Below are 12,669 nucleotides of genomic sequence, written 5' to 3' on the forward strand. Positions count from 1 at the left end.
ACATTCTGTAATGATCGATAAATCAATTGTTTTGGAATCAAATGATCTTGCCTGGGGTCTGAGTATGGCGTGTCTGCACCCATGCAACACCCCACCCCTGGCACTCCTTCTCTGCCACCTGTCCCATACCCCGCCCGCAACTCGTTCGCCATACCCAACATCCTATACTTCTGTCTGATTTTCAAAGCTTGCTGGCTGCTCTGTGGCAAATACAATATTGTGCAAAAGTCTATAAAGGTGTATACACTTGTAACTGTATGTATGTGTATTTATACATATGTGTATACACACAGCTCGAGGCACACACTGCTGTGCTACCCAAAACCTTTTGTCCCAAAATATTTGCCTGGAGTGCGGAAGGATTTGCAAACGTTGGAAGTTCCTGCTGCAAGTAGTTCTGTTGTGTGTTGTTTAGGTCTGTTATCAGCAGAGGACAGAAAGGTTGGGACGACAAACCTTCACCTGGATGTCTCCGATGCTGCTAATGTTATGGTCTATGTTGGGATCCCCAGCGGCCAACCAAATCATGAAGAGGGTGAGTACCTGGTGATTCAGTACTCCTAAGCTAGTGCTTTAAAGTTCAGTACTGTATTAGTCTGAGGCTGCATGGTTTTTAACATTCATCTCACTTGTAGCATCCCCACTCCCAAAATAAACACAGTAAAGTGCATTAACAACCAACACATTCTGGGAAGAGCTAGGCAAGTGTCATCACACATTCCGGCACCAACATAACCTGCTCACAATGTTCAGCAGAAATAACCCGCAGCCAACATGTAACAAACAGCAACAGCCTAACAAACACCCACCGGCACAGGCAGCTGGGCCTCTGACCTAGGGCAGGCCACCTTCACCTTCCAGTTTGTGACCTGGAACCCCCTCCGACCTTGGGGCTTGGACTTCCAGTCTTTGATATCTGGACTCGCTAACATCTGGGCCTCAACCCCAAGGCTCACCTATCAGGGCCTCAACCCCAAGGCTCACCTATCAGGGCCTCCAACCTCAAGACTAGCCTACCTTGGACCTCAGTTCCCAAGACTCGTCGACCTTGTGGATTGCCAACCCTCAGTCTTGTGACCCCACAGATCTCAGAGCGCTCTGACCTCCTTCCCCGTACTCTTCATTTACTACTTCTGACCTAGCATTCCCCTCATCCTCATCCGTATCCCTACCCCTAACTTCCCACATTGTCCCCAAAAACCATCCTTATGAACCTTAAAAAGCTAAGCCTGAGCCATGAACCCGGTGGGCATTGCAGCCTGGTGCCATCTTTTTAAAAAAAATGCAGACTGTAGTAATAATTTGCTTTCAAATGCTGCTGTGCAATTTTTTTTGCTTTAGTTTAAAATTCGGGAAGAACCAGTGAATCTGATATTAGGTCAAGCTCAAACAAGAGATAATCTGCAGATGCTGGAAATCCGAGCAGCGGACACAGAAAGTGAACTCAGCAGGCCAGGCAGCATCTAGGAAAAGAGTATAGTCGATGTTTTGGGCCAAAACCCTTCAGCTGTCCTGTTCTTGGGGCAAACCTATCACATCAGACTTGCATAGTTGTGACATGTATAAGGATGTCTGATTGGGTGATGTGTTTTGAGTGCTATTTTCATTTCATAACTGAATAAAACTAAAATAGAAATGCTGTGCATTGCCTCTGGTCATTCTCTTGCCCCACTTTGATTATTTATCTTTTCACAGAAATTCTGAAGACCATGGAGGAGGGGGATGCGGATGAGTTAACAATAAAACGCTTCACGGAATCCAGTGAAAGGCCCGGTGCTCTGTGGCACATTTACTCCGCCAAGGATGCAGAGAAGATCCGAGATCTGCTGAAGAAGGTAACTGGGATCACAGTACCTACTGTTCTGTGTGGTTTGACGTTGCTTTATTTTCTTCTTTCTCCTCTCTTGCTGTTCAGTCTTCTCCAGTCCTGCCAAACACCGATCACCTGCTTCTTTGCATTTACAGTTTACCATTTTAGACAGTTTACCAGACATTGCATTTAAAACCTGACCGCAGGATGTTTCAAAGCTCTTCATTTTATCCAGCCGCCTTGAACCAAAAACATCTTAAAATTCATTCAGTGTTCTTTTCTGATTCAGCGGGACAAGTTTTTTTCAAAGGAGGCATTGTACATGGGTTAAAGGCCACAAGAAATCATTTTATTAGAATTATATGAAGTTTACAATGCAGAAATAAAAACAGATGATAGAAAACAAAATAATACTATTCCACTCAATGTCCTGATCTGCACAATACCAGAGGAATCACAGATCCGACAATCTTTCACAGTTCTCCCTCCCTCCCCCATTCCTAACTTCCCTACAGCTTGAGGATGCTTAAAATCATTCTTGAACTTATGGTTATTACTTCAGAATTGACTTGCTAGTAGAATCCCCTGTATTGAACAGGATTATTGAACTAGATAAAAATAATTGAAGAGATTAAATTATTACACTGGATTAGTTGTATCTGATGTTTGGAAATAAAATTATTTACACGCACTCTTTGTAGCAGATAAACCTAGTTGTGAATAATCCAAGCTCTGAATGTTATTTACACTGTGCGCAACATTTTCAGGTTGGAGAAGAGCAAGGTCAGGAAAATCCTCTGGACCACGATCCCATTCATGACCAAAGCTGGTACCTGGATAGGACCCTGCGCAAGAGGCTCTATCAGGAATATGGAGTTCAGGGTTGGGCTATTGTGCAGTACCTCGGTGATGTGGTCTTCATACCCGCCGGTGCTCCTCACCAGGTTAGTGTTCAGTGCGTCTGATCCGTGGCGAAATGTATTTATGCATCACTCCGTTAATACGTAGAATACCGGGTAATTCGGTGCTTATTTCCATTACTTGGATCGGTATGTTGAACTATTATGAAACCCCTGTGGGTCTAGGCACCGGGAAATGAACAAAGTAAGCTGTGTAAATGTCTTTTCTATTTCTCTCAACACTCTGATATGAGGCCTGATCTATGTCTGCAGCATATTTGTGTGTGAATGGGAATGGCAGATGAAATGGTTATCGTTTTCAGGCCTCTCTTGGCAGATCCTGTAATGTGTGTGATGCTGCAGTGTGTTTGGGAGATGGCTGTAACTTGAGGATGAGTGATCAGGGACCTGGGTCTGCTGGCTGAACATCTATCTTCTGAGGTGAAGCAGCATGCCTGGTTTGGCTGCAATAGTCCCCCTGAAGTAGAACCCCCACCCCAACCCGGCAAGAAAATAAAACAACATGGGCATTGGTTTCCTTTGTGTACGTCACCCTGTACCTGAGATTTGAAAGGAATGTCTCAGCAGTGCCATACGTTTACAATCCTGTTTTACTGCCCTTACCATGTAGAGTGGTCCAACCTTAAGATGTGGACATTGGGGGAAAAGCAGGGACTAGTTTATATTGAGATATAATGTGGCACAGGCCCTTCCAGCCTTTCGAGCCACGTCGCCCAGCAATGCCCCTGATTTAATCCTAGCCGAATCTTGGGACACTTTACAATTGCCGATTAACCAACCAACCAGTACGTCTTTAGACTGGGAGGAAACTGGAACACCCGGAGGAAACTTATGCTATCAGGGGGAGAACGTACAACCTCTTGCATGCACAAATTGAACTCGGCTTGCCTGTATGTAAAGTGTTGTACTATTTTTAGCTGAAATAGACACTCTGAGCCCTTCTAGCTGGTAGAGGTTGTCGATGTAGAAAGTAGTTGTCCTCTCTGTAGGAAACAGATCCTCTGGGATTGCTGCCTTCAGGATGAGTAGGGTGGGAGGGAGTACAGTCGAGTGGAGAAAGAAAGATGTGGTATCTGTCATTCCATTCCTGTGGACTTTCTGGATTGAGGTTTGTATTTTTCAGTGTTTATTAATGGGGATTGTATGCATGGCTTTGTGTGGGGCAGGTCATGCCTCACGAGCCTGATTGAATTATTTGAAGATATGACAAAATATATTGAATGTGGTGTATATGGTTTTAGTAAGGCATTTGACAAGTTTCCCCATAGTGGGCACATCAGTGATGGGCAAACTATTGGGGAGGATGCTTAGAGACAGGATTTGGAGAAACAGTGTCTGATTAGGGATCAGCATGGTGTTGTGAGGGGTAGGTCTGCTTGGCTTTTTCAAGGAAGTGACAAAATAATTTGAAGGTAGAGTGGTAGATGTGGTGTATATGTTTTAAGGTGTTTGACAAGATTCCCCATGGTAGCCTCATTCAAAAAGTCAGGAGGCATGAGATCCAGGGAAACTTGGCTGTATGGATTCAGAACTGGCTTGTACACAGAAGAAAGATGGCGGTAGTAGGTGGAGCGTGTTCTACCTAGAGGTCTGTGACCAGTGGTTTTCTGCAGGGATCTGTTCTGGGACCACTGCTCTGTTGTGATTTCTACAATTAAGTTGGATGAGGAAGTACAAGGGTGGAGTAGTAAGTTTGAGGATGACACAAAGGTTGGGGTACTGTGGATAGTATAAAAGGTTGTCAACAGGATTTTGATAGGATGCAGAGCTGGCAGAGTTCAATCAAGTGTGAAGTGATGGAAGGTTGAACATGAAGGTAGAGTACTAAGCAGGATTGTTATGTGGTGGAACAGCGAGATATAACCATATCACAATTACAGCACGGAAACAGGCCATCTCGGCCCTTCTCTTTCGTGCCGAACTCTTACTCTCAGCTAGTCCCACCGACCTGCACTCAGCCCATAACCCTCCAATCCTTTCCTGTCCATATAGCTGTCCAATTTAACTTTAAACGACAACATCAAACCTGCCTCAACCACTTCTGCTGGAAGCTCGTTCCACACACCTACCACTCTGAGTTCCCCCTCATGTTACCCCTAAACTTTTGCCCTTTAACTCTCAACTCATGTCCTCTTGTTTGAATCTCCCCCACTCTCAATGGAAAAAGCCTATCCACGTCAACTCTATCTATCCCCCTCATAATTTTTAATACCTCTATCAAGTCCCCCCCTCAACCTTCTACGCTCCAAAGAATAAAGACCCAACTTGTTCAACCTTTCTCTGTAACTTAGGAGATGAAACCCAGGTAACATTCTAGTAAATCTGGTAGATCTCCAAGTGTGGTCCACTCTGCGTGGGAGGGAAGGGTTAGCTTGATCATGGAACACTTTAAAAGGTGGGCACGACATCATGAGCCAAAGGGCCCATACTTTTCTGTTCTTAATAGGCTAACTAAGTATTCTGATGCTTGCTACAGGTTCACAACTTGTACAGCTGTATCAAAGTTGCAGAGGATTTTGTTTCCACTGAGCACGTCAAACACTGCTTCCGGCTCACGCAGGAATTTCGACACCTGTCTAACACGCACACCAATCATGAAGATAAACTCCAGGTATCTGAATTCACTCTATCCACATTGTGATTTTACTGTTCAGGTTGATGCTTTCTGGGAACCACTCTTAGTTTCTGTACTACAATGAAATATAGCTCATTCATAGTTAATTGTGTAATTGAATAATATACTTTCAAGTTGTTGTAGATGGGAAAGAGGAGAGTCATGTGAACTTGCGTCATGCATTGTTGATAAAGTTCAGTCTTTTGCAGAAATAAAATAAATGGATAAGGAAAATATTTGGGGTGGGAAAACAAAGTGAATAGTATGTATGTAATCCTCCTATGAGGAAATTGCGTTAGATATGGACATGGATAATAATCCCAAACACTTCACCATCACAATGGAAACTCCTAACTCTGTCACCCTCTCACCCATTATCACAACTCCCCTAGACTGGAAATTACAGGGGATACTAGTCAGCAGTAATGGCAATCAAACAGTATTGTATGAATCTCAGCCACTGCATTACTGGTGAGTAATGTTGTGAAGACATTTATATTCAAAAATCATTAAGAAAAACACTTTGCAATGTAAAGACTGGTACTTAAATGAATGTGGCTACACCCTTTCAACTTACAAGTTTTGGTCAGTAATGTCTTAAGATTCCATCTTTTAAGCAATTTGAACAAATGATACTTCAAAGTACATAGATCACCATTTACTGCCCTGTGATTCATTTTATTGCAAGCATTCACAGTAGAATAAAGAAAGTCGATAGTCAATGAAAATCTTAGTTCAAAGATCAGAGTACATGTACTTCACTATACACTACCCTGAGATTCATTTTCTTGTGGGCATTCACAGTAACTACACAGAAACCCAGTAGAGGCAATGTAAAAATGCACACAACAAAGACAATCGTATGCGAAAGACAACAAACTATGCAAATAGAAACAAAAAATAAGCAATAAATATCAAGAACATGAGTTGTAGTGAAAGTGAGTCCATAGGTTGTGGAACCATTTCAGTGGTATGGGTGAAGTTATCTCTGGTTCAAAAACCTGATGTTGAGGGGAAATAACTGTTCCTGAACCTGGTGGTGCAGGTCCTAAGGCTCCTGTACCTCCTTCCCAATGGCAGAAGCAAGATGAGAGCATGGCCTGGGTGTTGGAAGGTCCCTGATGATGGCTGCTGCTTTCTAATGGCAGCATTCCTTGTAGATGTGCTCAATGGTGGGGAGAGCTTGGCCTGTGATGGACAAGGGTTGATGCCAACTCATTTATTACTTGCAATGTTTTTTTGCTTTGAGGAGCAGTATAACTTGTTCCCAATCACAATACTGTGTTGATTTATTTTTCATACACAGGTGAAGAATATTATCTACCATGCAGTGAAAGATGCTGTTGCGATGTTAAGAGCTCATGAATCCAGCCTGCTGAAAACCCAAGGGTGATGTCCGGAATTCCCTCTTAAGGCTGACTTCTCGTGGTAAATCCGGACTTTGCTGACACAGACTTCCAGAAACTGATTTATTTGAGGAGGCCATACAGCATCCTTGTTCCACTGGCTAAATTAGGAGATGTGAACCTGTACTTCATCTGGTATAATTTGTAAAACTGCGCAGCAAGGATGTCTCAAATTATATCTAATAATGCTAACAAGCAAACATAATTTTAGGCTCCCAGTTAAACAATTCCAAACTAGTTTTGCTCTGCCCACCCTATATTTATTCTCATGATTCTTAGTCTATCTTGGAATTGTGTGAGGAATACTTGTTTGTGGTTTCCCACAGAAGACCAGGGAAGCAATAAAGAAAGTCTAATCTTCCCTATTGAAGATCATTAGCTGTAGCCTGGCATAGTTGGCAACATCTTAGGTGTTTCATGTCTAGTTGGAAAACAAAATATCCAGATATTTATAGTGCTAAAACAAGATAAACTCAAGCCTGAGATCAGAGGTTTTGATCTTCATTGTCATAGTGGATTTAGCTCTTCTACAGCACTTCACCATTAATATAGTTTCCATGTTTGTCTGTACCTGGATATCTACAGAGTTCTAAATGGAAGACATCCAACAGTTCATGATATTTGATGATTCTGTTAATGTGAATTGTGTTAATTTTGTACTTATCATTTGGAGAAATGTTTTGCGTTTAGCAGGAGTTAATGATCTGAAACACAGATGAGTCGAAACCCCACCAGGAATCAGATTCACAGAACCAATTATTTACAGACTGAGGCACATTTCACATACTGCTGCTGTAAATTTTCTATTTGAGCTGGTAAAAAAAATCATCTCCTAGTCTTGAGCTATTAACTTGTCCAGCACATTTACAAACCCAGGACTCCTGTGAGCAAAGTACTTCCTAATTGATTTTTTTGCCATTATGCTGCAAGAAAAGTTTGTTGGGAAATACACAAGTGCATGGATAAGAATTCTAATTGGCATTCACTGTGCTGTACTACAGCTTCTGATGTGTGGGTTTCCTTAACAATGTAGGCAATACACTATGCAAACAAATTGCATTATTAGAGAAACTTTTTTCTGTTATTACACAGTTGATTGCAAGTTCAGAATCATCCCCATCCTGTGTTATTCGGTTCAGCTTGACTAATTTTCATCCACTTTTTGTTTTAAAATGTTGCTGAAATTGAGTGCAAGTTTTTTGGTTGGTGTATCAGTGGAGAATGGCCTTGTTTCTTTGGCTGTAAAATTTGAAGACTATTCTAGTAGAACTATTTTGTAGAACTACTATAAAACTTTCAAAGTAAATGAAATCCCAATTGTTGGTATTTCAGTAACTTTGATTACTCAGGACATAACTGCTATGTTGAATGTTTGTGTGGGTTTTGTTTGCTTTGTACATTTTACTAGTTCTGTGGTTTAAATGCAGAGCATCAAAGTTGAAGTCTGAAAATGACAAGTTAATAGAATTGTTCAAATGGTTGGGCAATATTTGTACAATGTGATTTTTACACAATATATCAACATGCTGTTTTAAAAAAAAACATGGTTGTGCCTTTAAATGCATTTCATTCCAGCCGAGGTCCCTGGTTCTAGATGCCGTTTTGGATGAGTGATTTCAAGTGGTCGGTTAGAAAGTTCTTCCGAAATCGCAAGCGAAGCAGATGCAATAAACAAAAACATGATTTAGGCTGATCTATTCCAAACCATAATACAAGGAGACTATTTGATCCATTGTCTGTGCTCACTGTTTTGGCACTTGATGAAAGCTCCATTGATTTTGAAGTTCGAATAACAACTATGGCAAGTGATGTGTGGAGGATGAGGTCATCCACTAAGATATTAAATAATATTTTAGTCATGAGTGGTTGACGCTTTGTTCTTGTAGATACCCAGAATCTTTTATTTCTCAAAGTCTGTTCACAGGTTCAGAAAGTAACAGGAGACTAATAAAGCCTTGTTCTTGAGCAAGAGAGTTACAGGTAAAGCTTTGGTAAGTGAGCTCATTCACAGCGCTTTCCCTTAATTTCTTTCATCATATCCTTGCAAATCCATTTTGGATCCCAATTTAATCCTTTCAGAATATATTGGTCACATTTATATTCCTACTTGTTCTTGAAGCAGTAAGCTGTTGAATAAAAGTGAAAGCTAGGCAACTCATTAAACATTGCAACATTTCAGTTTTGGTGTAATAAGTACATCTGAAGGTACATGAAACAGACTGTACAGTTCCAGTATGATGCAAAACCATTTGGATAGAGAAACCAAGTTGGGGTGTTTTCTTTGCATCCCTATTTAAATATTAATAGAAACATAGAAAACCTGCAGCACACTACAGACCCTGCGGCCCACAAAGCTGTGCCGGCATGTCCTAGCCTTAGAAATTACCTAGGGTTACCCATAGCCCTCCGTTTTTCTAAGCTCCATGTATTTAGCCAAGAATCTCTTAAAAGTAAAAGACCCTATCGTATCTGCCTCCTCTACTGTCGCCAGCAACCCATTCCATGCATTCACTACTCTGCATTTTTAAATAAGATCAACTTACCCCTGACATCTCCTCTGTACCTGTATTGTGAGTCAAATATATGTTTAACATGGATATTAATATTATATTGGTAAGTCAACTGGCACTTAAAATAGCTGTCAAAATCTCTCCACTAATCCTATTGTTTTACATGAAAAAAACACTAGATTATAGGTTTGTTCTGCTGAGAATCCTTCTGATAATTTCTATTTCACTGGTAACTAATAATTAAAATGATCCAGAATTGACTGGTAGTCCACTTAAAAAAAAGTACCAAGATGCTTCTAAGAAACTAGTGAAGAATAAGACTTATTTTCTGCAATGAGGTGGTTGCAAAATAGTATTTACCTGGTTAGAAAGCATTCTAGGACAATTCAAGTCATGTCTTATTCATTTTTATTACTGAAGGTAAGCAACAATCACAGCTATACTTGAATGATGCTAAGGAGCTCAGTTATCCATATGTACAAAAAACTCAAGTGCTAGTAGTGAACAAACATTTGAAAAGTGTTTAAATAAGATGGTTGTAAATGAAGACTAATACAGTATGTGATGCATCTCCAATTTCAAATCCAACCCAAAGACAATACTAAAATGGGATTATTTCAGTCTGAAGAGCTTGAATGGACTGCAGTTATTAAAGAACAAGGCAAATAACCTTTATCTGAGACAGGCAACACATAACAAAGTTGCTGGTGAACGCAGCTGGCCAGGCAGCATCTCTAGGAAGAGGTACAGTCGACGTTTCAGGCCAAGACCCTTTGTCAGGACTCACTGAAGAAAGAGTTAGTAAGAGATTTGAAAGTGGGAGGGGGAGGGATGGAGCAAAGAGCTGGACAGGTGATTGGCAAAGGGGATATGAGAGGATCATGGGACAGGAGGCCCGGGGAGAAAGACAAGGGGGCGGGGGGGAATCCAGAGGATGGGCAAGGGGTATAGTCAGAGGGACAGAGGGAGAAAAAGGAGAATGTGTGAATAAAAATACTACTATACCCCTTACCCATCCTCTGGGTTCCCCCCCCCTTGTCTTTCTCCCGGACCTCCTGTCCCATGATCCGCTCATATCCCCTTTGCCAATCACCTGTCCAGCTCTTGGCTCCATCCCTCCCCCTCCCCCTCTCAAATCTCTTACTAGCTCTTCCATCAGTTAGTCCTGACGAAGGGTCTCGGCCCAAAACGTCGACTGTACCTCCTCCTAGAGATGCTGCCTGGCCTGCTGCGTTCACCAGCAACTTTGATGTGTGTTGCTTGAATTTCCTGCATCTGCAGAATTCCTGTTGCTTTTATCTGAGACAGTATGTCTCGGATAATGAAAACCCAATACCTACCCATCCATACGTGCCGTTAAAGCCAAAAATAGCCATATTACAAAGCAGAGGCAGTCACCACTTAAATAGACAATTTTTTTTTTGCACTGACCAAAACATTTATAACTCAAATATACATTTGTTAGGTAATATAAAGGATAGTTTGAATATTTTCTTAGAATTGGCTGTTTATTATAAGGTCTTACCAAAGTTTGTGGAAGATCCTGTCACTATAACAAGGCCACTTTAAAAAAAGTTATTTTTACATTCTCTTAACAGCTTCATATTATATATAAAAAATTTCAATTGTAACTACAAGAACTGGAATCCCTATTACATACAGGGATTTACTGTAAGTACGACAGCGGTGCTGAATTATATTAACAAACTAGATATGTCAGTTTAGTACAATGGGAGAAATAACTTGTAACTATAATCTTATTGTTTTGGGAAGTTTACTTTGTACAATTTAGCAGTACCCATCTCTAACACAGAAAGTATATACTTTGGTATTTGCATGGGGTGAGGGTAAAGGAGTATAGGAACACCACAGCAAGATAATTCTTTTATAAACTCAAGTGGGAACTATATATCCAATTTATTTACACAGATTAACTCCTGAGTGCGGCTAGCCGTGACTGCATTTCTTCAATATCTTCCTCTGCCTCACCTTCATCTGATGCAGCTGTGGCCCCTGCAAGTTCTGGCTCTGGGAGAGCATCCGTGACTTTGCTGGGAGCTTTCCCCAGAGCACCTGAAAAATAAAAATAGCCAAATAGCTTTTGTGACTTGGCAATATTTGGTGCTAAAGCAGAAGGCACAAATACAAACTGTCTTTTCCAATATTGATCTGATTGTGTTTCTGCAGCGATCTGAGAATGCAACAACACTGTCCAAGGCTATCAGCAACCTTTCCCAGAAGCACATGTAGAATGCAAGTTACAAGAATTACCACTCATGCATTTGTCCACAATAAAACAATTATTAATCACAAAGGTATTTAGCCACAGCAAGCCAGCGCTATGAGCAATCTATGATATACGGGCTATCTCAGTCGCTAATATACTGGCTATGTGAGCACAGAATTTTCTTTAAAATCATTTCCTCAGAACATTAACTTTCAAAATGAAATGAATCTTTCATTTTCATTTTAAAGAGGACATTTCTGAGAATACCACTTGCAAAAAGGATCAATAGGAGATTCTGTGCTATTAAAAATTTTAGACATTATAAAAATCTAAAGATAATTAAAAACACGATTTAATTTACCTGCAGTAACCTCAAATAGTATTTTGTCGATTTCCATCTCTGCTGCCTCTTCCATTTCTTCTTCATCTTCCATACTTTCAAAAGTATCCTCCAGCATCTCATCAATAATCCCTGCCTGCATATAGAAAGTACATGTTAAAAAATAATTTAAAATTATCAACACAGTACGTAACTACTTTAGTTAACGACCCAAGACTGCCCTAATTTCCGGCGGTTTCTATAAAATGTACATCTGAAATACTGTCAGGTGTTCAGTAAGGATGTTGATTTATCTCCAACAATGTATAATGGTTTCAGATTTCTCATGCTTTAATTTTTTGGGATTTTGGCCTTGCTTACAAGGCTGCCATTTATAACCCACCCGTAAATCAGTTGGAAAGGCGTATGGTAAACTGCCTCCTTGAGTTACCACATTCTGCTGGGCAGGAAATTCCAGAATTCAGATTAAGGACCGGCTATGTTTCCAGTTCAAGACGGAAGGGAACGTAGAGGTGGTGGTATTCCTATCCACCTGCTGCCCTTGACCTTAATGGTCAAGCAGCCTTGGTGAGTAATTGCAATGTATTTTGTAGGTGCTGCCCATGGTGGAGAGAACGACTGCTTCTGGAGGTTGATGTGCCAGTCAGGCAGCCTGTTCCATCCTGAATGACAACAAGCTTGACACTAATTCGTCCAGGCAATTGAGAAACAGTTCCATTAGACTCCTGCCAGAATTGGAGAACACACATATAGGCCCATCATTCCACCATGTCCAACTACATTAATCCTATTTACCATGATTCAGGCTGTAGAGTTATATATCTCAGCAATTTTGACTTGTA

General features: G+C 40.9%; 2 protein-coding genes across 4 annotated transcripts in view; one reads left to right on the forward strand and one right to left on the reverse strand.

The window, feature by feature from the left end:
* The window catches only part of LOC134345811 (lysine-specific demethylase 3A-like), a 90,383-nt gene extending 80,349 nt beyond the window's left edge, over positions 1 to 10,034 (forward strand). For both annotated transcript variants that reach the window (XM_063047066.1, XM_063047065.1), the window contains exons 21-25: positions 416 to 535; positions 1,696 to 1,835; positions 2,578 to 2,754; positions 5,207 to 5,341; positions 6,651 to 10,034. In XM_063047066.1, the coding sequence (XP_062903136.1) occupies positions 416 to 535; positions 1,696 to 1,835; positions 2,578 to 2,754; positions 5,207 to 5,341; positions 6,651 to 6,737 (659 nt within the window). In that variant the 3' untranslated portion in view covers positions 6,738 to 10,034. The remainder of the gene's footprint in view (positions 1 to 415; positions 536 to 1,695; positions 1,836 to 2,577; positions 2,755 to 5,206; positions 5,342 to 6,650) is intronic.
* A 390-nt stretch (positions 10,035 to 10,424) lies between these two features.
* The window catches only part of rnf103 (ring finger protein 103), an 88,910-nt gene continuing 86,665 nt past the window's right edge, over positions 10,425 to 12,669 (reverse strand). Inside the window, exons 6-7 of one of the 2 annotated variants that reach the window (XM_063047073.1) lie at positions 11,849 to 11,963; positions 10,425 to 11,333 (exon numbers count right to left, since the gene is read on the reverse strand). In XM_063047073.1, the coding sequence (XP_062903143.1) occupies positions 11,191 to 11,333; positions 11,849 to 11,963 (258 nt within the window). In that variant the 3' untranslated portion in view covers positions 10,425 to 11,190. The remainder of the gene's footprint in view (positions 11,334 to 11,848; positions 11,964 to 12,669) is intronic. The other variant, XM_063047071.1, reaches the window with a different exon arrangement.

Source organism: Mobula hypostoma, chromosome 4 (genome assembly GCF_963921235.1).
Source record: "Mobula hypostoma chromosome 4, sMobHyp1.1, whole genome shotgun sequence".
Classification (NCBI taxonomy): domain Eukaryota; kingdom Metazoa; phylum Chordata; class Chondrichthyes; order Myliobatiformes; family Myliobatidae; genus Mobula; species Mobula hypostoma.